This window comes from Helianthus annuus, chromosome 14 (genome assembly GCF_002127325.2).
Source record: "Helianthus annuus cultivar XRQ/B chromosome 14, HanXRQr2.0-SUNRISE, whole genome shotgun sequence".
NCBI classification, from domain to species: domain Eukaryota; kingdom Viridiplantae; phylum Streptophyta; class Magnoliopsida; order Asterales; family Asteraceae; genus Helianthus; species Helianthus annuus.
This window is the reverse complement of record NC_035446.2, coordinates 127918150-127942789: the sequence shown is the minus strand read 5'-3', so window position 1 is coordinate 127942789 and position 24640 is coordinate 127918150. Positions and strand designations below refer to the sequence as shown.

The window sequence follows — 24640 nt, the reverse complement described above, 5'->3', positions numbered from 1 at the left end:
CCCATTTATTATTATTATTATTTTTTTTTGATTTAGTTAAATAATTAAAACAAAGTAAATAAAAATAAAAAAAGTTACATTTAAATAAAATCCTAAAGCTACATTAAAAAAAAACCTAAAGTTACATTAAAAAAAACCTAAACTACTCGTTGTTTTCTCCGAGTTTCCAAATGTGTTCGATCAAGTCTGATTGAAGATTGGCATGTGTGAAATCGTTATGTAACGGCTTCCATTGTGTCCGTCGAACCGGATGAAGAGGAAGATGGTGTATTTTTTAGAGAAGATTATTTGAGAATGTGGGTGAATTTTTGTATAAAAATGGTGTGTAAAGGGGGTTGTTTGGAGAAAGTGGGTGAATTTTTGTATAAAAATGGTTAAATGTGTGGGTATTTATAGGTTTTAAATTAATTAATTTTTTTTAAAAGTAGCCGTTGCCAACGGCAATAAATGAAGGGGCCCCACCAAATTGCCTCGTCTCCAACGTCTTGGAGAGGCCGTGAGAGCCACGACGCAGCCCAAGGGGGCGGTGTGCGACGCCGGGGACGGAGCGGGACGGGTAGGGGACGACCCCCATACCCTTTGGTCTTATACTATATCATTAACGCATAATATGGTCCACCGAGAAATTGAGACATGTATGATACATTACTTCACAATATGATCTAATACAACACAAAATATATATAGTTTTTGGTAAATTATATCAAAATTTTGTGTAATTTAGTTTTTATAAAAGCTAATTTTAAGTAGTAAATATAATTTTTATGATAAATATAATTATACCCGATTATTTATTATCCTTATAAACATATTTTAACTTGAGAAAAGTTTTATTTTCCCTCACAATTCACTAGTCATCCCACAAATTTTTAATTCCCACCAAATCCCACTCCATTTTTCGTTTAAAATTTTCATTCCCTCCATTAGAAACCTCCAACTATCTCACACAATGTGCCTCTATCTCGTATTATTCGATCAGCGGAAAACCAGCACACGGAAGCCTTTCAATCTCCATGCTCTCATCAAATGTTCATCTCCCTTGTTATCTTGGAGATTCATTCCCAACTGATGGAAAAAAAACAGAAAGCGAAGAGGTGATATTTCCTACTACTCCCATTATATAAGTAGGTTTTCAAACATCAATATCTCTTATTTAATGTTCAATCTGGATACTTGAATTGAGATTGACATATTGAAGTGCCATATACCTTCTGATTGTGAGAAATTTCAAGTTTATTGTTATTTGCTCTGTTTGTGACCACTGAGCAGCCGGTATGTTGTTGTAACTTCGAGAAGATCTGATTGCTTGAGTTTTTTTTACATACAACTTGTTGATGAATGCTACATAAAGAACCATACTTTAGACACTAACAAACCCTAGGCACATGAATTTTGTTTACTGTTAGATTGTTGCTGACAAGCATATGATGAAAAAAGATTATGCCTTTTAAAGGTTTAAAGCCTGTGAAAAGTCGTTTGGGGTGGTGAATTGGCTCGTCATCTTCTATTATTCGAGCGCTTTTGGGCAGTTCTCTACGGGCAATGATCAGGAAAAAGGTCATTACATCCAGGGTTTGGAGCTCATTGATTCATTTATAGATGCATCCAAGGTACATTTTCATTTACTTAGTTGAATGTTAATTAGTTTATTATTGTTTTTACGTTTCACTTTTAGATTGTTACTTAGTTTCTATACAAACACCCATGACTGTTCTTTATCCAGATAGAGTTACAATGGAAAATGCACACTAAGTTATTTAATTAAAAGTTAGCTAAAACATAATAGTGACATATTAATCTTATAATGTACACAAACAGTATGCAATATGATCTAGTCCAAATTATTAATTCCACATAATATATTGTGTTTTATTGTCATCTTGATGGCATGCCTGAAGGTTGTATGTAGCATTTTAGTACTTTATGTACAATTGTTAATATCAAGTGTTTGATGGAATGCTTAACAGATTTATGATACTTTCTATGATTTATTTCCGTGTTTTGTACTAATTTATGATATCGTCAATGACGTCTTTGGTTTTATTGTTAATTCTCTCTATTAAAGTGGTTTTCTTTATCTACATTGTATAATGATAGCCATACAACATGCTATAGAAATGCACATGCTGTCGTGTATGGTTTTTATTGATTCTTAATTCTAGGGTATAGGTTTAGTGATTGGAGGAAAATTACACTTATTGTTGCAAATGTTATATTGTTATTTGAATTATAGATTTGTAGAAGGAATGGCTCCACTTTTCTTTAGGGCTTCATTTGTGGCTGGCATCTTATTCAGGTAAACATACTATCTATTTTAGTTCAATTAGTGGTGTAGCTGGTCGCAAATGGTCTTATTCAGGTAATCAACACGATCCAACAAAAGATGACTCGTTATAAAATCATAACGACCTATCTTTGTCAACTAAATTCAATATTCGTGAACAAAAATGTCAAAGTTATTCTATCAAAGTCACTATAACGAGCGTCGATAACGACTTGGTTTTAGTTTTAGGTTGCTATACTTAGTGTCATTACCATGCCAATATCGTAAAGAACCAAATCGATAATGCCCAAATCCCGACACAGTGCGTGAGAATTAAGCTAGTTGAACTAAATTATCAACAACTAAATTATATTGCTAAAACCTAGAGGTGCAAAAGAGTGGAGCCCGAGCTCGACTAGGTTCTGGCTTAAGCTTGTTTAGCTTATGAAAGCTTGAGCGGCTCGTAAGTAGTTTTTCAAGCTCAAGCTCGACTAGGCTAAGGCTCAAGCTCATTAAGCTTATGAATGCTCGAGCGACTCGTAGTTAGTTTTTCAAGTTTGAGCTCTGCTCGATTATTATTAATTAAATTTGTTACTCTACAAAATTTTGTAAATAGTAATTACGATTATGTAAATATTTATTTAATATAATAATAAAAAGTATATAAACTGTCGGCTTGTTTAGATTTGCAAACCGACTCGAGCTCGTTTTGAGTCGTTTTTAGACAAGTTGGATATACTTTTTATTTTGATTATTGAAGAGTTACTCACATTTTAATTTGTGTTGTTAACAACAAATTCAATGCAGGGAAAATTCAATTTGTTGCGAACAGATAGAGTTTTCATGGGATATGTGGATCATCGACTACATCGCCAATGGACACGTACCAGAGGTGAGTTGAGCGGCAATACGTAAGGATATCCACGTTTCTTTTTCTTTGCGTATTGCGATCCATAATCATCATCAGACCAAGACAACAACTTAGCCACACTCAACACTCAGGTTTCATTTTTTTGGTTTTTTAGCATATGATGTGAATGATGAGAGCTTATTGTTTATCAAATATAATGTGAATGATCCCTTTTTTATATTATTTTTTAGATAAATAAAACCTGATGACATTGTTACAATCTTATCAATTTTATTTTTTAGAGGCTGAGCCATATAGTTATCAAAGATTTTTATTTAGAAAAGTCACATTATTTGTTTGAAATTTGAGTGATTTGTTTATTCGTTTACTAATTATTTATGATATTGTTTGAAATTGATGATATTGTTACACTCTTTTTGTTAGGCAAATATTATTCAACATAAAGAGGAGGCAGTTGCAAAGTTAATTTTTTAATGGGACAACGATAACTACTACTATGGATCACGAGCTCGAAAAGGAGGCAATTGAAAGTGTATGTGCCAAGAAAAAGATTTTTGGATGACATCGGAAGCTGGATCGTATCAACCATCCTCAAGCGAGACGGAAGCACTTCGAAATCAGGTGGCTTTACTAGAAGAGAAATTGAAACAAAGCAATGAGAACTCGGAAAAAAATGTTGATGTTCATGAGCTCAAAGTTTCCGGATTTTGAGAGCTCAATATCCGCACATGTGAGTGGTGGAGCAAATGATTTGGATGGGCAACTCAATGTTAATGATAGTTTGATCTAGGATGTGAATTAGTTAAACTTACTTTGTTGGTGTTTGTTTGATTACTGTTTTGAAGTTTAGGATTGATTTACTAAGTATTTTTACTTATACGTTGACTATTTTAAAGTTTAGAATTAACATGCTACAATGTTATGGATTAAATTTGTTGAGAATGTCATTGTATTTAAGATTCTTATTAGTCCTAAAAAGTAAATATATTACCAAATGTGCATGCATATTATCGACTATCAAATGTAGTATCGAAGACTATTTTTTAGTCTTCAAAAAACTCATGACTAGAAACAGTCATAGCATCAAAGACTATTTTTTAGTTACGAAATTAATATATTAGGGAGTGATTATCAGTCTCTAAAAAAACATATTCGGGATTGAAAAAGTTCTTAAAAGCTACATATTTTCAGTCCCTAAAAACATATTCAAAACTAAATACGATGACATCTAAGATCATTTTTCAGTCCCTAAAAATATATTAAGGAATGATATGGCATGTTATCAGGGACTAATTTTTAGTCTCTACAACGTCTATTAGAGACTGAATTGTCATGGAATTCCCAAATCTAATTGAATGTATTTGGGACAAAATAGACAAGGTTCAAGTACTGATTTTCAGTCCTGAAAGGCCTAGTCTCAAGGACTGATTTTCACTCACCGACAAACTGTATTCGAGACTGAAATGATGTTGTACGACAACATATATTGAGGACTGATTTTATGTGTATAGGAGACTGAATGTCAGTCTTTATTGGTGTCATACAATCGGGACTGAAATTTAGTTACTAATGAAAGTATCTAGGACTAAGCAATTAGGACTGACTCGGGACTTGTAAAATCAGTCCCTAATAACCATTAGGGACTGATTTAGGAGTTTTAGAGACTGATTTTTCAGTCTTCGATGGCGATCTTTTTTGTAGTGTCTTCACAGCCTGCCCTCTCAGGGTATTCAGCTGACAATGAAGATGGGATATTCGTGTTTAAGGCTCAGTATGAAGAGCCATTCCCTCCTAAAAAGAGAGGATGGTTTAGTAGGGGAGCGCATGAACGTAGGAAAAGAATGAAAAAGTTGCAACAACAGCGTGATGTAGCAGCCGCCAAGAGAGAGACAGATGCCCACACCCAAGATATGCTCAATAGGAGTTTAGCCAATTTCCATATCCTAGCAACCACAGCTGTCGACCCTAACCTGGAGCAACTCGTAGCACCCAACCATTACCCTTGTTTCCTACCCAACCAATGGAAATTGAAAACAACCCAGAGGATCAAATCCAAATGCATGATTTTAACCTAGAAGAGATACCTAATATTCCAGCACCCAATCCCTTAGACCCAGACTACGACCCGTGGTTAGATGAACATAGGGATTATCAGCAGCGTTACCCAATACCAGAAGATGAACCCATGCTGAATCTAGCAGCCTACCAAGATTTGGACCCTCTAGATCCCTACTATGATAACAATGAATACATTAGGAAAAATTTAGAGAATCCATACCCATACCAGGAGCCCATGCCCCAGTTCCCAAACCCAGTCCCAGCACCTGCACCCCTAATGAGTACAGAAAATGTGCAAGAGCTCCGAACTTTCGGTGAAGAGATTTTAGAAAGTAGCGAGAGGATGAGGCAGGTCGGAGAGCGACTTGTCTGGGTGATCGTCGATTGTCTCATGTAGCCAGTACACTCTCTTGCAAGCAAGGAGAGTGACGAGTCTTCACAAGCTTGTGAATATTCCTCTGTGAGAGGCGGTTTTTTAGGCACAAGGTGCCAACCCCTGTTATCTCTGATTTCGATCTATACCTGATTTATGACAGGCCTTACACAACGCTCTTGGCTCGCTTTTAATCACGAGCATTACCTATCACCGTAGGACAAACGGTCAGAGTAAATGAACCATCCTGACACTCGAAGACATACTGTGAGCATGTGTGTGATAGACTTTAGTAAACTGGAAGGACACTTATCCTTGGTTGAGTTCTACTGCAGCAGTGACCACTCTAGTATTCAGACAGCTCTGTTTGAGACATTGCGCGGATGATAATACCAATCTTCATGTTGGACTAAGGTGGGTGACAACCTAATCACAGATCCAGGACTTGTACTCGAAACTCTTGGGAAGATTGTTTGGATCGGACATTGTTTGACAACAACGCGTGACTGTCAGGAAACTGATAAGCCTAGGAAACACTTGGAGTTTGTTGTGGGCGAACGAGTCATAACCGAAAGTCTCACCCTGGAAGGGTGCGGTACACTATGAGAAACGTGGCAAGCTTAGTTTGCGGTACGCTGGGACACTCGAATTTCTGGAACGGATCAGTGATATGACTCACAAACACGAATTACCTGATGAATTAGGTAACGATCGCAATGCCAATTATGACTCGAATCCAAAGAGGCGTTTGTCCGACGGAAAACTAGTAATATCCTTATTGGAACCTAAGGCTAACGACAAGTTACAGTGTCGTGGGATCTACTGAAATCATGGACTAGGACGTCAGGATTCGTTAGCATAGCCGAAATCCCAATCGTGAGAGTTGACGGAACTCAAAACGTGCACCGGCGCACACATGGGAATGCAATGATCGGAGTAAGCTCTAGTATCCTCAGTTGTTCCAGCGATTGTATTAACTTATGATATCATTGGCGAATTTCAGGACGAAATTTCTTTCAAGTTGGGGATGATGTGGCACCCGAGGAAAATCCACAGTCATCCTAATCTAACACTTTGTCGCTTTGTGTTACTTTTGGTTTACTTATCAAATTTCGGGACGAAATTTCTGTCAAGTTGGGGATGATGTGACAACCCGAACTGTCAAGGTTAGTCTTGTAATTTTGATCTCTCATTCCTTGTTGCGATCATTGTTAAACATAAACGTTTTGGAATATGATTGAGTGCGTTGTTGGGCCATTCTCGGTGTCGAAAATTGTTATGATTAGGCCGCAACCATTCTTATATCTTACAAATACAAAGGACATGTACAGTAGATAATTTTAAATAGGTTTTTTTTTTTTTTTTTTTTTTTTTTCTTTTGGTTACATTTTAAAAAGAATTAATACAAGAGAGTCTATTAAAAGTTTTGTTTTTAGTTTTTCTTTTCCTAAAATTATTTTTTATTATAATTGTTATAATATTTTATTGTTATAATTTCTTTTGAGTAGATTTCGTTTTTTTGTTTAATAACTTAAAAATATGATATTTCTTAAAATTCTAAGTATGCTATTGGGATGCCCTTATTTTTATCTACGCTTAGACATAAAATTTATATTAAAAACCGAGTTGTATACAGCAACATAAAGTGATGTCGTTTACCATTTTCATTATCTAAGGAATATAATATAATACGATGTTTTATAAGCCGTTTACCCTATTCGTTATTTGAGTAATATAATATAACGTTTAATAAAATCTTGAATCTACTATTGCAACATGTTTAGTTTTATCTACGATTTCATAAAATTTTTATTCAAACAAACATCGACACCGGTGTTATATTCGGTTTTATGGTTTTCTCAGTATGGTGATACAAAATTCGTTGAGGTATATATATAGCTACACCGTTTACTTTTTTTTTGTTACTTGAGTAACATAATATAAAATTTTGAATACACCATTGCAACATGCTTATTTTTATCTGATAAAACTTTTAATCGAACGAGTAAATATAGTTAACTTTTTTTTGTTCTTTACTGTGACAGATCTAACCAATACTTTTCGAACTACATTGGTACCAGTATCGTATTCTTTTTTATGGTTTTCTTGACATGAGTGTATAAAAGTGATTGAATATAAAGTTCTATTGGCAATAAAGTTTTTTTACCATATACAATAGTGAATGCCAGTGATGGAACCGATGCTCCGCCGAACAACATTGGCACTTGTACCGGTATTTGTTTCTATATATAGTTTTCGATAATTGTAAAACATGTGTTAATATCCTTTTAGATGTACATCTTTTGGTTACAATACCGAGTACAAATATCACACTGATACTTTAACGAACCTAAAAATGCACTCACCACCTTTCTTACGAGATACCCCGCCGCGTATCGCGGGTATCTCACCTAGTTACTAAGTAATCTCAACCCATACACTTACGAACTTAGTCGGCCCACACACTTATGGACGTGGCACATTTGTGGACTTAGAATTTGGTTACCCTTGTTCAAGTTGTTCTCGGCCCAAATCAAGGCAAAGTTAGGCCCGACTACAAGTGTAGAAATTATACGTGCATAACTTGTGTAATCCCTTTATTTATCACATAACCACAAATATATTGCAAACCCTAGAAACCCCCCATCCTCTTGCGAATGTCGGCAAGTCCCAAATCATCATCACCCGAAACCCTTATTCTCCTTTGTGTTCAGGTATGTTTGATGTAATGCTTGTAGCTTAATTGGGTGTGTTTTGATCATATAAACGTGTTGCATGAATAATGAATAGCATGGTATTCTAATGCGTAGATTAGTGCAAATCGGAAGGATCTAAAGAGTAAAATTATGATGTAACCAATGTATGATTTATAACTAATATTGATGTATCAGTAGCCTTTGATGACCCAATAGATTTGAGGGTAATAGTTGATAAAGTTGGATAACCATGAATAAGAAAATGGCAACCATGTGATGTAACCTTGATCTAATCAAAGAAGGTGGTGATAATAATCAACAAATGGCGGCCCATGTGAACCTATCAATATTGACGGTGATAGCTTCTAGTATTAGGTGAATTAGTCAAGCCATGATGTCATGTAGATAATGTGTTATCAATATTATTGTTTTGATGGTATATGACCTTGGTATGTTGATAGGGTAATGTTCATGGGACTTGAACAGTACATTACAAAATGTTAGGATACGGATTATTAGTGACACAAATAAAGAAATATTGGGTTAGGGTATCATGTTAGGCTGTTTGTATAGTAACCATGTACATGAGTTTTAGGATCTTGGCTAGTGAAATTAATGACAATCTGGTAATGTGAATAATATACCATGTAGCCGATTTGGACACCAGTATGTTTGGTTTTCATATATGTTGGTGATGTCTATGCATAACAACTGGGGAGGGTAAGTAATGAATTAATGAATCGAGTAAACAAGAATGTAAATCAGGATTAAGTGAATCATGTAATGCGAATGATGTTTGGGTTGCTGTTTGGACATTGGGCTCGACAACAACTACCCCAATTGCGTGTAAATGGGCCTTAGTCATAACTGGGCCGGGGTAAGAAAATCAAATCCTAATGGTGGCCGGTTGGCCCAGGATGTTATTAGGGGCTGTATAAACTTAGCGGGCTGCACATCTTGTGAATCGTTGGGCTGTTTTGGGCCGGTGTTAAGTGGGTCGTGCATTAGGGGAAACGGGTTAGACACTTTGGGTGGGATTATGTGGTTTCGATACAAGATTAATGTAATCAAAGTGATCGTAAAACGTTATGGGTTAATGCTATTGCATGCATATTTACGGGAATGGGGCGCGAACTGTTAATGTGTGACAATATGGTATGTGAGTGTGTGGTGTGAAGATGTATGTGACTTGAATACTCGTTATAACTCGTGTGTTAATACGTGCCAAGCTTGTTCATTACTTGCATAACAAAGATACGTGATTTATGTGTGTAAATAACTGACTGGTACTGAAACCATATTAGGATTGGATTGACCAAACCGCGAACACACACTTTAATCTTACCGAGCAAATCAAGGTGAGTTCACTACTTTTGAGCATGTGTCCTGGTGGTTGGGACAGTTAGTGGGTATCCCGGGGAGGGATAAATCTTTTGGGTAAAACTGGGATGTTGGATAATATTCTCACTCTCTATCTTTTAAATCCCATCTTTTGCTATCGTGGGTGGTAGCGGGGTATTAGTTGGTAGCGCTACTTAGGTTTGGCACCCTCACCCCGTTCCTGAGAGAGGGCGGGTGTGAACTAATGACCCAGTCGGGCCCAGTGTTTTGATAGGAGCACTGGGGAACGGGCAAAACATACATCAGGAGCCATCTTGTTCAGTATCGAGATATTATCAACATTACTTTCGGATTTAAATTCAATGGATTAACTAAACACTTGGTAACCAACGTTTTCGTAAAACTATGAACTCACCAGCTTGTCTGATACACTTGTTGCATGCTCGCAGGTCGTTAGATTTCTTGGATTTGGAACTTGCTGTCTGGAGTAGCTGGAGTGGTTATGGGTCGTACTGATTGGATATACATGATTGGTTTATTGATTATACACATTTGCTTTGAAATAGTTAAACTATTATTGACTTATCGCTTCCGCTAAACTTGTTGGATTTACATTAAACTTATAGTTGGTACATTACGTTAATAATTGGAAATTTCATTTGAAAACTTGTTATGAGTTCAACATGATTGGTGGCTCGTTATTGGTTTGTCACACGCCAAGCGGGGTTTCCATGGGTGGTATTTTGGGGGTGTGACAATAATAATAATATATAATATGTGTATGTTTGAAAAAAAAATCTAGATGATAGGATGCATAATAGTATTGTAATTTTAAATTTCAGTATCGGTTTGTATCAGATGCATATTATATATAAGAAAGAGTAAGTCGCAATGTTCAATGTTTTTGATCAACATGCGTGTTGTGTGATTGGTTGTATTAAATATTATCTTGTGATATTAATACGTGGTAAATGTTTAAAATTCAGATGGACCATGAAGTAAACCAGGAAAACCAGAACAATGAAAACCAGAATGACAATAACCCGAATAATGACAACCCGAACAATGATAACAATGGAAACCAAGTGGATAACAGTGTCATCCAACACATAGTGGCACATGGGATAATAGATGCAATGCCATTTATTATCAAAACATTTAGGGAAGCGGATAATAAAAGTAATAATGGCAGTAAGCGACCAACTGAACCAGATCACAGCGTAAACAGTGGACTAGTACTTCAAGTGCCCATTCCCAAAAGAAGAAGAACCATGTCTTATGGTTGTTCTTACAAAGAATTCTGGTCCTGAAAACCAATAGAATTCTCGGGCAACGAAGGACCCATTGCAGCTCTACGCCGGATAGAAAAGACTGAGGCAATGTTGAAAATAAGCAAGTGTGCGGAAGAGGATAAGATAATGTTTGCTTCAAATCTATTTAAGAACTCAGCCTTAGAATGGTGGAACACTATCCTCTAGTCTAGGGGAAGTGACAGGGTTTATAATATGGAATGGGAGGAATTTAAAAACATGGTAGAAAGGAAATTCTGCCCTCCCAATGAAAAAGAACAGATAGCCAATAAGTTTTTAAACATTAGAATGACAGGAGTAGATAGTAAGGGGTACACTACATTATTCTTTGAATATGCTAGAATAGTACCAACCCTTGCATCACCTGAACCTGTATTAATCTCCCGTTACATCTGGGGATTAATCAGTGAAATTAGGCATGTAGTCAAGGCAGGTAGACCTCAAACTATAGAAGAATCAGTAGAACTAGCAAACACCTTGACAGATGAACTAGTACGTACCCGAGAAGAAGACCAGAGAAGGAACCTAGCTCAAAGGCTTACCCCAAGAATTTCGTTATGGAAATTTCAACCGTGGGAAAAATGTAGGTTCTACCTCTGCACCCTACTTCAAGGCTTGCAAGAAAAAGCATTCGGGAAAATGCTCCACTTACTGCAATTTCTGCAAGATACCAGGGCACAAGGAAGAAGATTGCAGGAGGAAACCTAATAATGGATTGTGCTTCAACTGTGGAGAAAAAGGTCACATCAATCCGAATTGTCCAAAACTAGTTCCAGCCATGGGCAATAAGACTTCCAAAAATGCTAGAGCATTTGTTCTGACGGCAGATGAAGCTAAGATGATTCCGGACGTGATAGTCGGTACGTTTTTAGTTAATGATGTTTTTGCTAAAGTATTATTTGACTCTGGTGCGAACCAAAGTTTTATTAATACTTCATTTTGCAAACTTCTCAATCAACCATTAACTAAACTCCCACAAGAATGTCTAGTGGAAACAGCAAATGGAGAAACCATTAAGATTTCTGAAATCTTGCAGGGAGCAAGAATAGAGTTTTTAAATCAAAAGTTTTTTGCAAACCTTTATCCAATGAATCTGACAGGATTTGATGTTGTATTAGGAATGGATTGGTTAATAGCCAATAAAGCCAGTATTCTATGTGATCAAAATTCGATTCAAGTAAATTCACCAAAGGGTGAAAAGATCACAATTAAAGGAGATCAACCATCTAGAACCACAAAATTCATCTCTATGATGGAAACGGCAAGTTATATAAGAAAATGATCATTAGTGTATTTGATTTCCATAATCACTAACACTAAAGGAAAAGAATTAAAAGATATTTCAGTAGTATCTCAGTTTCCAGATGTGTTTCAGAAGAATTACCAGGACTACCTCCAGACAGAGAAGTTGAATTCAGGATCCACCTGCTATCAGGAACAGCACCGATTGCCAAAGCACCTTACCGTTTGGCACCAGCAGAAATGCAGGAACTGAAGAAACAATTAGATGAATTGTTGGAGAAAGGATTCATATAGCCAAGTTCGTCGCCATGGGGAGCACCAATTTTATTTGTTAAAAAGAAAGACGGGTCAATGCGTATGTGCATTGACTACCGCGAATTGAACAAGGTTACGATTAAAAATCGGTATCCATTACCGAGAATCGATGATTTGTTTGATCAGTTGCAAGGAGCTCGATTTTTCTCTAAAATCGATTTAAGGTCAGGATATTATCAATTAAAAGTACAGGAACAGGACATTCCTAAGACCGCGTTTAGAACAAGGTACGGCCATTATGAATTTACAGTCATGCCATTTGGTTTAACCAATGCCCCAGCCGCATTTATGGACATGATAAACCGAATATGTAAGCCATATTTGGATAAATTCATAATTGTCTTTATAGATGGTATTCTCATTTACTCTAAGAGTAAAGAGGAACATGCAAAGCATTTGCACGCACTTCTAAGTTTACTAAGAAAAGAAAAGCTTTATGCAAAGTTTTCAAAGTGCGAATTTTGGTTAGAACAGGTACAGTTTCTCGGACATCTAGTTAATCATGAAGGAATTCATGTGGATCCCACCAAGATCGAGGCAATTACCAAATGGAAAACCCCTGAGTTACCAACCTAGGTTAGAAGTTTCTTAGGATTGGCCGGTTATTATAGAAGATTTATTTGAGATTTTTCTAGAATAATCATTCCCTTAACTAAGGTAACCTGTAAATCTGTTAAGTTTGAATGGGGACCAAAAACAAGAAGAAGCCTTTAAAATTCTTAAGCAAAGACTAACCCATGCACCCATACTAGCGTTACCAGAAGGAACTGAAGACTTTGTAGTCTATTGTGACGCTTCTAAGTTAGGTTATGGATGTGTATTGATGCAACATCAAAAGGTTATAGCTTACGCATCTAGACAACTTAAGAATCATGAAGAGAATTATTCAACCCATGATTTAGAATTAGGAGCTATAATTTTTGCCCTTAAGATTTGGAGACATTACCTTTACGGTAGTAAGTTTACCATTTTCACCAATCATAAGAGTTTAAGGTATGTTTTTGGGTAAAAGGAATTGAATATGAGACAAAGACGCTAGATGGAGATACTTAGTGATTATGATTGCAATATACAGTATCATGCAGAAAGGCTAATGTGGTAGCTGATGCTTTAAGTCGAAAGTATCATGAAAAGCCAAAAAGAGTGCGTCCTCTTAAATTAAATCTACAAGTAGATTTAAATGATCAAATTAGAGAAGCACAAGAATCAGTAATCAAGAATGACACTGAAAAGTTAAAAGGAATGATTAAGGAATTAGAACAAGGAACCGATGGAATTTGGAGATTCCGTAAGAAAAGAATGTGGATACCTAAATTAGGAAACCTACGCCACCGTATATTAGAAGAAGCCCATAAGTCTAAGTATACAATGCATCCTGGAAGTGATAAGATGTATCAGGACTTAAGAAAGAATTTTTGGTGGATAGGAATGAAAAAGTATATAACAGCTTATATTTCTAAATGTTTAACCTGTTCACAAGTCAAAGCTGAACATCAGAAACCCTCAGGATTGTTGCAGCAGTTAGACATGCCAGTATTGAAATGGGAATTGATAACAATGGATTTTGTTACCAAATTACCCAAAACAAGAAAAGGTAATGATACAATCTGGGTGATTGTAGACAGGCTAACTAAGTCAGCTTTCTACCAATGAAAAAAATAAAACCTTTAAGAAAAAGCTCCGATTTTCCAAAAAAAAATTGCATTTTTTTCACTTTTTTTTTTTTTTTTTTGCATTTTTTGCTTAGGGAAAATGTGTGGTATAGATTGTTTCTCAAATTTCTCAAATATGGTGGACTTCTCTTAGGATCCATACCCAAATATATTCTCAAGTATCTCAAATATATATATATATATATATATATATATAGGGCAAGGTTCATGCGAGAACCACCCTTATTGCGAGAACCGCGAGAACCAATGTGAACAAGTGGCAATTTTGTAAATACCAAATAACTTTTAAAAAAACACGCTTACCTGCTTTACTATATCGGACTTCAAGCCAAAATTAAACTACATTTAATACAACTTTCATGTCCACTCTCCAAAATTCTGAGTACATCCAGGTCTCTCAACGATTATCAACCTGAATCTATCAACAATTCGTCAATTACAATCGATTTCATCATCGTCTCGAATACATCATCACTTCACCATCATCAGTTCACCATATCGAAGCATCTGGATTGAGATTTTATCTCAGATTTGAGATTTTACCAGCAGTTATTTCATATTTCATCATATAATCGAGGTTAGTTCCCAAAATTCGTCCAGTGATTATAAGAATAGACATTATAAGAATAGACGATTTAATGAGTGTGTCCCAAAGACGGTATCGCCGGAATTAATCGCCGTCGAAATCGCCGCCGCCAACGAAATCATTGACGGATTGGTAATATAGATATGGTCATATTAATCAAGACACCGTTTGCAAGTTTATACAATTCGTTTATATTGTTATATGATAGATAATTTGTCGTTTGTACTTTTATATGATAGATTATTTGTCGATTCAAGCTTCGTTTTGTATTGTGTGATATATAGCTATGCATATGTGCATATTTTGACAACACAGGTTTAACAGAATTGGCTATTAAGGTAATTCTTGTGTAATATGTGGTTATGCACATATGCATAGATTGTAATAATAATTCAATATGCACATGTGCATAGTGTGCAATAACATGTGAATAAGGTAGTTAATGTTGATGTAGGTGACATTAGATAAGGTATTTAGTTGTATTTTGGTGTGATGTATAGTTATGCACATTTGTATTTAATGTTAGATTATGTTAATAAGGTAGTGTTATGTGATATATAGATATGCACATGTGCATATCTTGACAAAATATGTTAATATGCACATGTGCATAATTTGCCATAATTTGTATTTAATGTTAGATTATGTTAATAAGTCTATGGGATTTTGTCGCTGAATGGTGCAAGTTGGGATCAATATTCGTGCTAGATCTGAAGGATTTTGTGTATCTGCATCAGCGATACTGCGGATCTAAAAAATGGAAATAGGTTATGCTCTCAATTATTCAGATTATGCTATTGTTTATATGGAGAAACATGAATGATGTTTTTAATAGGAAGCAAACGAATCTGACACGTCTGAAGGAGGAAGTTAACACGCTTGGGTTTCTTTGGATTAAAAATAGGGCAAAGTGCAACGCTTTAAGTATCTGTTTTTTATCAGTAACACTCGGTAAGGATCTGATTATTACCAGTAGATATATATATTGTTATTTAGGTATTTGTTTTTTATCAGTAATTTTGAAGTAATTCTGATTTTCATCAATGATTTATATGAATGTGATTCAACTCGTTGATCTGTTAACTGTGCTTGTTATGGTATCGCACAGATCTTATACAGTGCCATAGCCGACCTAGTATGTATATGTGAACCAAATAAAGCTAATAATATCATTCATGTGCATAGTGAGTTTGAGCAGATTTGTTTAGGATACGTGTATATGATTGTGGGTAATTAGAAAATGCTGGTGTTGTTGTTTTAGGTAATGCACATGTGCATAGTGAACTTGAGAAGTTTTGTGTAAGATACGTGGTTTTGTGTAATTAGGATATGATGGTGTTATTGTGATTTTGTGTAATTAGGATATGATGGTGTTATTGTTTCATGTTATTCACATGTGCATAGCAAACATGAGCAGCTTTATTTAATATATGTGTATATGATTCTGTGTAATTAGATTTTGTTGATGTTGTTGTTTAAATTAATGCATATTTGCATATTGAATTTGAGCACATAACATTAAACTTTACATATGGATTGATTTTAAGCATCATTATAAGAATATGTGATGCACATGTGCATATAGATGCACAAATTCATATGGTTACAGTGATGAAAAAGGTTGTTTAATGCACATACTAATTGAAATTGCATGTTTGATTATATTATATTTCAATTATTATTGTAGGAAAAAAATGGAAAAAAACGAAGAAAATAACACTTTTGCTGAGATCGAATGACAAAGGAGCAACAAAACTTCCAGATGATAAGGAAGATGAATACAAAAGTGTTAAGTGAAAAGCCAAAAAAGGTTGGTTATCAGTCGATGATGCAGTTTGTAATATATGCACATGTGCAGCCAATTGTTACTTTATGTTGAACGTTGTTCTTTGATGTCACGTGCAGTTATGGCAGGATAAAGAAATACAAGGAATATGACAAGTAGACGAATGCACGATGTGATGGATCTTATGTGATGGATGAAAGGGCGACAAGACAGTGGAAAACATTAATGAAAGAAAGTTGGATAGAACGATGTTATACTGAAAATCATGGTTGTTTTCTGTATGATGGTTTATATGTTGGTTATTTTCTTTTAACGATAATTTATATTTGTTTATTGGACGATGACAACTATGTGATCGTTAATTACACAATTTGATGTAATATGGTATAGTATATGTTGGAAATGCACATGTGCATAAGGTAAATTAGTATGAACAGTGGTGATATATGATGTGTTACCGAATGATTATATTCAATTTACAACGTTTTCAAATGTTATATGGTGGTTGATATAGTATATGTTAGAAATATACAGGTGTGTAATATTGTGACGTAAATGATTGTGTTGCCTATGCACATGTGCATATTTATATATTATGATGCATAGTGGTAATTCATGATGGTGTTTGGTATAGGATATGTAGTTTACAATGTTGTATGGTGTATGGTATAATATATGTTGGAAATGCCCAGGCACATATTGATGTGATATAATGTGTGGCATAAATTATGTTGGCAATGCACATGTGCATAACGTAAAGGTAGTAATGTTTAATGGTGTTTGACATAGTATATGGTGGCAATGAACATGTGCATAATGTATACGTTGCAATGTATAATAGGTGGATTGAAAATGGAGTACATGCACTTAAAACGTAATGACATTAGAAACAGTGAATCGACAAGTTTAGATGCTACCGTTTCATTGTTAAAAATGCACGCGTTGGGTAATGCACATGTGCATGTGTTGAAACAGTGGACATATTGGTAATTTATGTTAAATGGACATGAATAAAACAATGAATATTACACTGTTAAGTAGATAAACAATAAGTATAAACAATGAATGTAAAGAAAAACAAGTGATAATCAATATATAAGTAGTTGCGTGTGGAAAATCCAGTTGTTGTATAATAAGTGTTGTACATCATCACAATGTCCTCCTAGTGATGAAACGTTCTATTTAGAGTAGGGAATTCAACATCAACATCAGTGCCAACCCCACCCATCTTGACCCGTCTTCACTCTGGTGTTTCTCAGCACGCCATAAGATGCATAAACTCCACCCATGCCTCCCCGGTTGTCGGCTTGTTCTTCCATTTTTTGTAGTTTTCAGCCACCCAAGACCCTTTGTTTAATGCCATTCTGTACATAATTGGATGGTCATCCATAAGGCACCTGTTCAGAATCCATACATAAACAGAATCCATACATCAACGACATGGTATAATTTTCAACATAATGCACATGTGCATATAAGTTAATACAGTATCATTTACAATCAACATGCACATGTGCATATACAATTCTCTCAATCTAAAACAAGCTTTTCAAGACAACGATTTAGCTCATCAATTTCTATTACATAAAGATAATATAATGAATTATATAGGTAAGATGAAAACCCATCATAGATAATTCCCAATACCAACATCACTGTAATACCTCTCCTTTTGTGACCAGCTCTAAGGTTTTTATTTTTTAAGTCCTATTTTGAGATTGAAATTGACTTGTAAGATAGCTTATGTTTCAGTTTAATACTTATAACAATAGTAGATTTAACAAGCCTTAAAATTGACCAATTAACATATAACTTTAACAAAATACCAACTTAATGCATACTTAAATAACAACTACAAGTAAAAACTAAAGTGAATGTAAACATAAATTACAAACTATACCATCTATTGACAAATTAAAGATTTATATATAAACCTTTTACCTGAGAAGATACCACTTGGCTAAAAAAAATCACCATCACTTCTGACCTGCAACTACCACCAAACACCAAACAATAATGCCTAATTTATTTGGGATTCGAATAGAATAAAACCTGTTGGAGTATGCTATATGTAAAATTGAATTACTTACAACAGCCATCGTCATGTCATTGCAACTTGTTTCGATTCCAGAACAACCAAATAATCTTTCAAAACGAGATTCGAATCAAGGGCAAATCATAAATTGAAATCATAGCATAAACATCTGAATTGGTTTCGAAAACTAAAACCTTCAGATGCCGTAGGTTCAACTCCAACACGAGATGAGTCAGACGAAGCCACGTGTAGCCGAAATCAGTATCCCAACGCCGTAATCAGTATCCCAATCGAATCCCCTGTAAGATCACCGTCGTGAAACTCACCGCCGTAGATCTCCGTCGCCGATTAAGCAAAATCTCGAGCGAAACCCTAGATTGTGAATGACGATGGTGAACAGGGGCTGAAATAAGAGGAGAGCGTGTTTTTTTATTAAATGTCACTTAATTACAAATTTGCCATGTGTTCACATTGGTTCTCGCGGTTCTCGCAATAAGGGGTGGTTCCTAACGGATCTTTGTCCTATATATATATATATAGGGTAAAGATCAAATAGGAAGTTAATTTTCGCTAGGAAGGATAGGAAGCAATCTCAGCCGTTCATCATCTTTTTTTAGATTTTTGGACGCGTGGGCTTTTTCGTCTTTTTACATTATCATATCTTCGTTCTAATTTATAGATTATGTTACTTCTTTTCTTAGTTCATCACTCTCATAATAGAATTGAAGATTCCATAACCCTAAATCGTCATCGATCGCAAATTCAACTCTTTTCAAACATTAATCTTCTTTCGTTTGTCAATTCGATAACTTCAATGTCTTCGTCAGACTCTGTTGGTATGTTTAGCTTCAATTTTGAGTTATTTTTTGTTATTTTTGTCCAAATTTCATTGTTTTACGTTTTATAATCCGTGTTTCTGTAATTAATATTTGATATTTCATAAGTTTAATTGTTATTGTTGTATAATTTAACATAATTTGTTTGTTTTGTTTCTTCATCAGTTTATTGCGTTTTAGTTAATAGTTGCGTTTTATGATATTAATTAAATTATATGCATACAAACTTGTAGTTTAAGATTTATGTAATATAAAGCTAAATATTAGCTATAACTGTTATTGTTGTACAATTTTGTTTGTTCATCATTGGATGCGTTTTACATAATGTATTGCGTTTTATGCTTTTACTCATGATACTTCATATACAAACCTTAAAGGTCTGTATTTCTAAATTATTATTAACATATTTTGAGATTTAACAGTAAACACATTATTATATAGGTTGTAATGCGTTTTATGATTTTTTGTAAAGTGTTTCAGATCACATGATGCGTTTTACTGAACATATTTTTAGGTTTATCACTAAAAACATTATTCTGTAAGAGGTATTGTGTTTTATATTCTTTTTAATTGTTTCAGATAACATTTCCAAGTGGGAGGAACGTGTATGCATAAACAGTGGAAGAAAGTTTTTCAAACCTAAAGTCAGTGGATCTCTTACACCTGTTGTTGGAATGCTTTTTAAGTCTTTTGATGAGGCATTTGCATTTTATCAGAGATATGCACTTGCTGCAGGTTTTTCTGCAAGGAAAAATACCTCTTGGAAAAATGTTGGTGGTTTAGTAAAAATAAGATATATTGTCTGTTCAAAAGAAGGATTTCATGTTTCCAAAGCAATAGATTCTGGTTCAGTTGAGAATAGTAAAAAGATTGTTAGACGTAATAGAGGTTCCAAAAGAGTTGGATGCAATGCTCATGTGAAACTATTATTAGAGGACAATAATATGTATAAAATCTACTACTTTGAAGAAGAACATAATCATATCTTTGTTGAAGATGAAGATATTCATTTCTTGCCGGCTGCCAGAAGTATCGATTATGTGAAAGAAAGTTTTATATCCGGATTGTCTGCAATCAATATTGGACCTGTTAAAGCATTCAATATTATGAAAACAATGTATGGTGGTTTTGGTGAAGTTGGAGCTAGTAATGTTGATTGTAAGAATTATAGAAGGGATTTGAATCTTTACATCGGAGAGTATGATGCAGAAATGGTAGTTAGGCGTCTTATTAGGAAGAAAGAATGTTGTCCTGGTTTCACATGTGATTATGTTATTGGTGAAGATAGAAGATTGAGAGGGCTTTTCTGGGCTGATGAGCAATCAAAAAAAAATTATACAGTGTTTGGTGACATATTTGGTTTTGATGCTACTTATAAATCAAACAAGTAAGTTTTTTTGATTTATTGCGTTATATATAATCTGTTGCGTTATATATCCTGTTCTAAATTTTCTAATGCTTTTTTAATTTTTTTTTATTCAGGTATGATTTGGTTTTTGTACCATTTACTGGTATTGATAATCATTTTAGGAATGTCACATTTGGTGGTGCATTACTTGGTTCGGAGACTGCAGATTCGTATAGATGGCTTTTAAGATGCTTTGTTAATGCTTTTGGAAGTGAGCCTAAAGTTGTTGTTACTGATCAAGATGCTGCAATGAAGAGAGCTATTAAGGATGTACTTCCAAGAAGTAGGCATAGGTTATGTATGTGGAATATATGGGAGAAATTGAAGACAAAGGTATTAACTGCGTTTTATGATATAACAAACTGCAGTTTTATAATTGTTTTATTACTGCGTTTTATGTATTATACAATAAGATCCAACATTTATAACAATAGAATTACAAAACAATTGCGTTTTACAATCAATGCATTATGTTTATCATTTTCAATATATTGGTTTTTAAGTTATTGCGTTTTATGTTTAATGATTTTATAACTTTTTATTCAGGTTGGTCCTGTTTTGTCAGCAAACACTGATTTTAATACAAGAATGACTCATGTTGTTTGGAATGATACTATTATTCCAGAAGATTTTGAAACTGAGTGGCATTCAATAATGTCTACTTTTTGATTGGAAAATCATAAGTGGTTAAAAGACATGTACGATCTTCGATTTGATTGGATTCCTACTTATTACCATGGAGAGGATTTGGCTGGGCTAATGCGTACTACGTCAAGATGTGAAAGCGAGAATTACTTCTTTGGTCAGATTTGCAATCCAAGATGTACACTTGTTGAATTTTTCACTCATTTTGAGACTGCAATGGATATTCAAAGGCATGAGCATAGGAGGAATGATCATGATACAAGGTATATTGAGTGTAAACCGTGGAGTGACTTTGTATTGGAGAAACAAGCATCAGAAATATACACCCAAACAATTTTTAAGGATATTCAAATTGAAATTGATGCTGCTATTACAAAGTGTATGTCAAAGTCTGTTGATACCGTGGGTGATGTTCAATATTTTGAAATAAAGGATTTCAGACAGCCATGCACATCTTTTTTCAAGGTAATTTTTTAAATTTATATTGTTTAAATATCTATTGCGTTTTATATTTCATCTTTAATTGCGTTTTAACATTATATGATCATATGGTTATATCTGTATTATATTTATTATTCATTGCGTTTTATATTACATTTCACTAATTTTATATAGCTTTTTAATCTTATTTACAGGTGCAATACAGCAAAGAAGAAGATGGTTTAAGTTTAAGTTGTTCTTGCAAACGGTTTGAACAATTTGGTATATTGTGCCGCCATATATTTTACGTATTACGGTATGAGGATATTAGTGAGTTTCCTAGAAGATATGTTCATAGAAGATGGACGAGAGATGTTGTTTCAGTGGGATCAAATCATTCCAATATTCGATTTGATGAAATTGGTAGGAATAGTGAAATTGATAAAGTTTATAGAGAAATTGTTGTTGCAAATGAGTACGTGGTTAATAGGCTGGTTGGCGATTTAGATGAACTGTGTCGTTACAGGGATCATATTAAAAGTTATATAGATAAAGCGGATGAGGTTATGGTTGTTGCGCCGCCTCCTACTCGCAAAGAAAGATTTGCTAATATTGGAGAGAACATAGAAAAATCTGATTCTATGATTCGTGTCCCCATCAAAATAAGGACCAAAGGATGCGGTGTACAAAAAAGGATCAAGTCTAATCGTGAGATTGCAATTCAGAAATCATCAAAGATCCAGAAATCGTGCCGTGTATGTGGTGGAAAGGACATAACAGTCGAACTTGTAAAGATAAGGTTTCTTCTAATGCTATAGGTTCTAGCAATGCAATGTAATTATGTATACAAATTCTTTCGAAATCAGATATCAATAAGTAAAAAAAAAATTGTCATTGCGTTTTATGATGTATAGGTTTCATCTCTTTTTGTTACTACGTTTTGAGATATCCTTCATAAATATCAGTTTGTTTTGGTTAATTGCGTTTTATGATAACAACAATATATTTGATCTTTACCCTATACTTTATATGGTATTTCCAAATCACTTATCAGCTTTTTTTGGTTATTCCGTTTTATACATAGAACAATACAATATACTTTAAATGGTATTTGTTGATTATTGCGTTTTATTATCACACAGATCATACACAAAATTAAACAAGAAATGCAAGTGGATATAATAAACATTGCGTTATATAGATGATGATAGTTTTTAAACCCACAAACATGATGTTTTCAAACCACAAAATTAATGAAAAATTACTAGCATTATCAGCTTCATGGATCAAAGTTTGTTTCTTCATCGGATGAGAACCCTAAGCTTCCATCAGGGATTTCCTCATCACTTTCAGATTCAACCCAAAGTTCAACCTGTGAGACTACTGCGTTTTGGAGCTTCTCTGCAAATTTGCTACCAGAGTTGCTGATGATTGGTATTTCAGATAACTGCTTCAAAAACCCTAGATCCTCATTGGTAGATATGTCCTTTGGGTCATACATCTCCACTTCACCATCGTCCCAAGTCACTGAAACTTTGAAAGTTTCCTCAATGAACTCCCAAGATGTAACCTGGGCATCTTCAATTGCAGTTTGATTCGGATCACCATATCTCTTGTGTAGAATTCTGAACAGTGCGGCTGTTTGATTTGTGTAACAAGAAGGTGGTATACCTATTACGTTCATTCTTTTCAAAACATTTTCATTGCAGTTATGAAGAACAGAAGCAACGGAATGGTATTTTATTTTTTTTCCATCAAGGAATTGAAGAACGAAATTGCCTCTTTTAACCCACCAAACTGATAGTTGTGCATTAGCCATTTTAGGGTTTGTGTGTGTTGAGTATTTGGTGTATTTTTGATGTACGATGAGAGCAATGTGAAAATAGTTTAGGGTTTCTGTTCTTATATATTGCTAGAGGAATTTGAATCAACTGTTTTAATAATAAAAATGATTATTTTTTATTTTTTTCTTTGAATTGAATGTTCAATCATACACAGTATTTGGTATCACGAATCCAAAAGGCTTTTTAAGGCATTTTAAGGCTTTTGGTCTAATCAACTGTATAAATTTCTATCATACACAGTATTTTAAGGCTTTTCTTTGTATATTATTTTATTTTTTTATAACATTTCGTTTTAGAAGATTATAATATATTATTTTTATTATTGTCCTTATTGTAATTATGTTTTTAATTTGCTTTTTGTGTTATAAAAAATTTTAAAAAAAATGCCTTGCGTTATAAATTATATTGCGTTATATGTTTGGAAATGAATAATTAGAAAAAAACATTGCATTTTATATTCAAAACATATTAAAATTAAAATTGACAATGTTGAGTTATAGCATACTTTTAAAATGTTGCGTTTTATAAATTGTATATATATTTTATAAATTTTTTTCAAAATAATGTTTAAATAATTTTAAAGGATACATATTGCGTTATAAAATAACAAACAAATAAGTGCATTTTAAAAATATCATCAAAATATTTTGTTATATGAAAAAACATTGCGTTTTATAATAAGTAGCATTTCTAAATCAAAGTAACTAGCAAGATCAAAATCAAAACATTGTGTTTTATAATAAGTAGCATTTCAAAATCAAAGTAAACCAGCAAGAGAAAGCCTGTCTTTAATCCTATCTAAACTAGTGTCATAGGATTGTTTTTTAAGTTTCGCACTGAGGTCTCGAAACTTCTTTGAGTCCTAAATAACATAATCTCTTTGTTCGTTGATTTCATGCAATAATATCTTCGCGATGAACTTTCTTCTTAAATCATCA

At 34.2% G+C, this 24640-nt stretch overlaps 2 protein-coding genes and 2 long non-coding RNA genes across 4 annotated transcripts; all 4 read left to right on the top strand.

Annotated features, from left to right (window-relative positions):
- The first annotated feature begins 872 nt into the window (after positions 1–872).
- On the top strand, positions 873–4065 carry LOC118486652. The gene is made up of 5 exons (XR_004879345.1): positions 873–1094; positions 1407–1610; positions 2234–2296; positions 3071–3265; positions 3558–4065. It is a non-coding gene; the product is annotated as an uncharacterized LOC118486652 (long non-coding RNA).
- Positions 4066–8186: 4121 nt separating this feature from the next.
- LOC110905889 lies at positions 8187–10307 on the top strand. Its single transcript, XR_002573509.2, has 3 exons — positions 8187–8279; positions 9566–9619; positions 10052–10307. It is a non-coding gene; the product is annotated as an uncharacterized LOC110905889 (long non-coding RNA).
- A 9056-nt stretch (positions 10308–19363) lies between these two features.
- LOC110907363 (protein FAR1-RELATED SEQUENCE 5-like) lies at positions 19364–21462 on the top strand. The gene is made up of 4 exons (XM_022152356.1): positions 19364–19385; positions 19965–20772; positions 20868–21126; positions 21340–21462. The coding sequence occupies exons 1-4, from the start codon at positions 19364–19366 to the stop codon at positions 21460–21462; spliced, it is 1212 nt and encodes a 403-aa protein (XP_022008048.1).
- Positions 21463–21489: 27 nt separating this feature from the next.
- On the top strand, positions 21490–23063 carry LOC110907364 (protein FAR1-RELATED SEQUENCE 2-like). Its single transcript, XM_022152357.1, has 4 exons — positions 21490–21903; positions 22074–22657; positions 22773–22890; positions 23001–23063. The coding sequence occupies exons 1-4, from the start codon at positions 21490–21492 to the stop codon at positions 23061–23063; spliced, it is 1179 nt and encodes a 392-aa protein (XP_022008049.1).
- The last annotated feature ends 1577 nt before the right edge of the window (positions 23064–24640 follow it).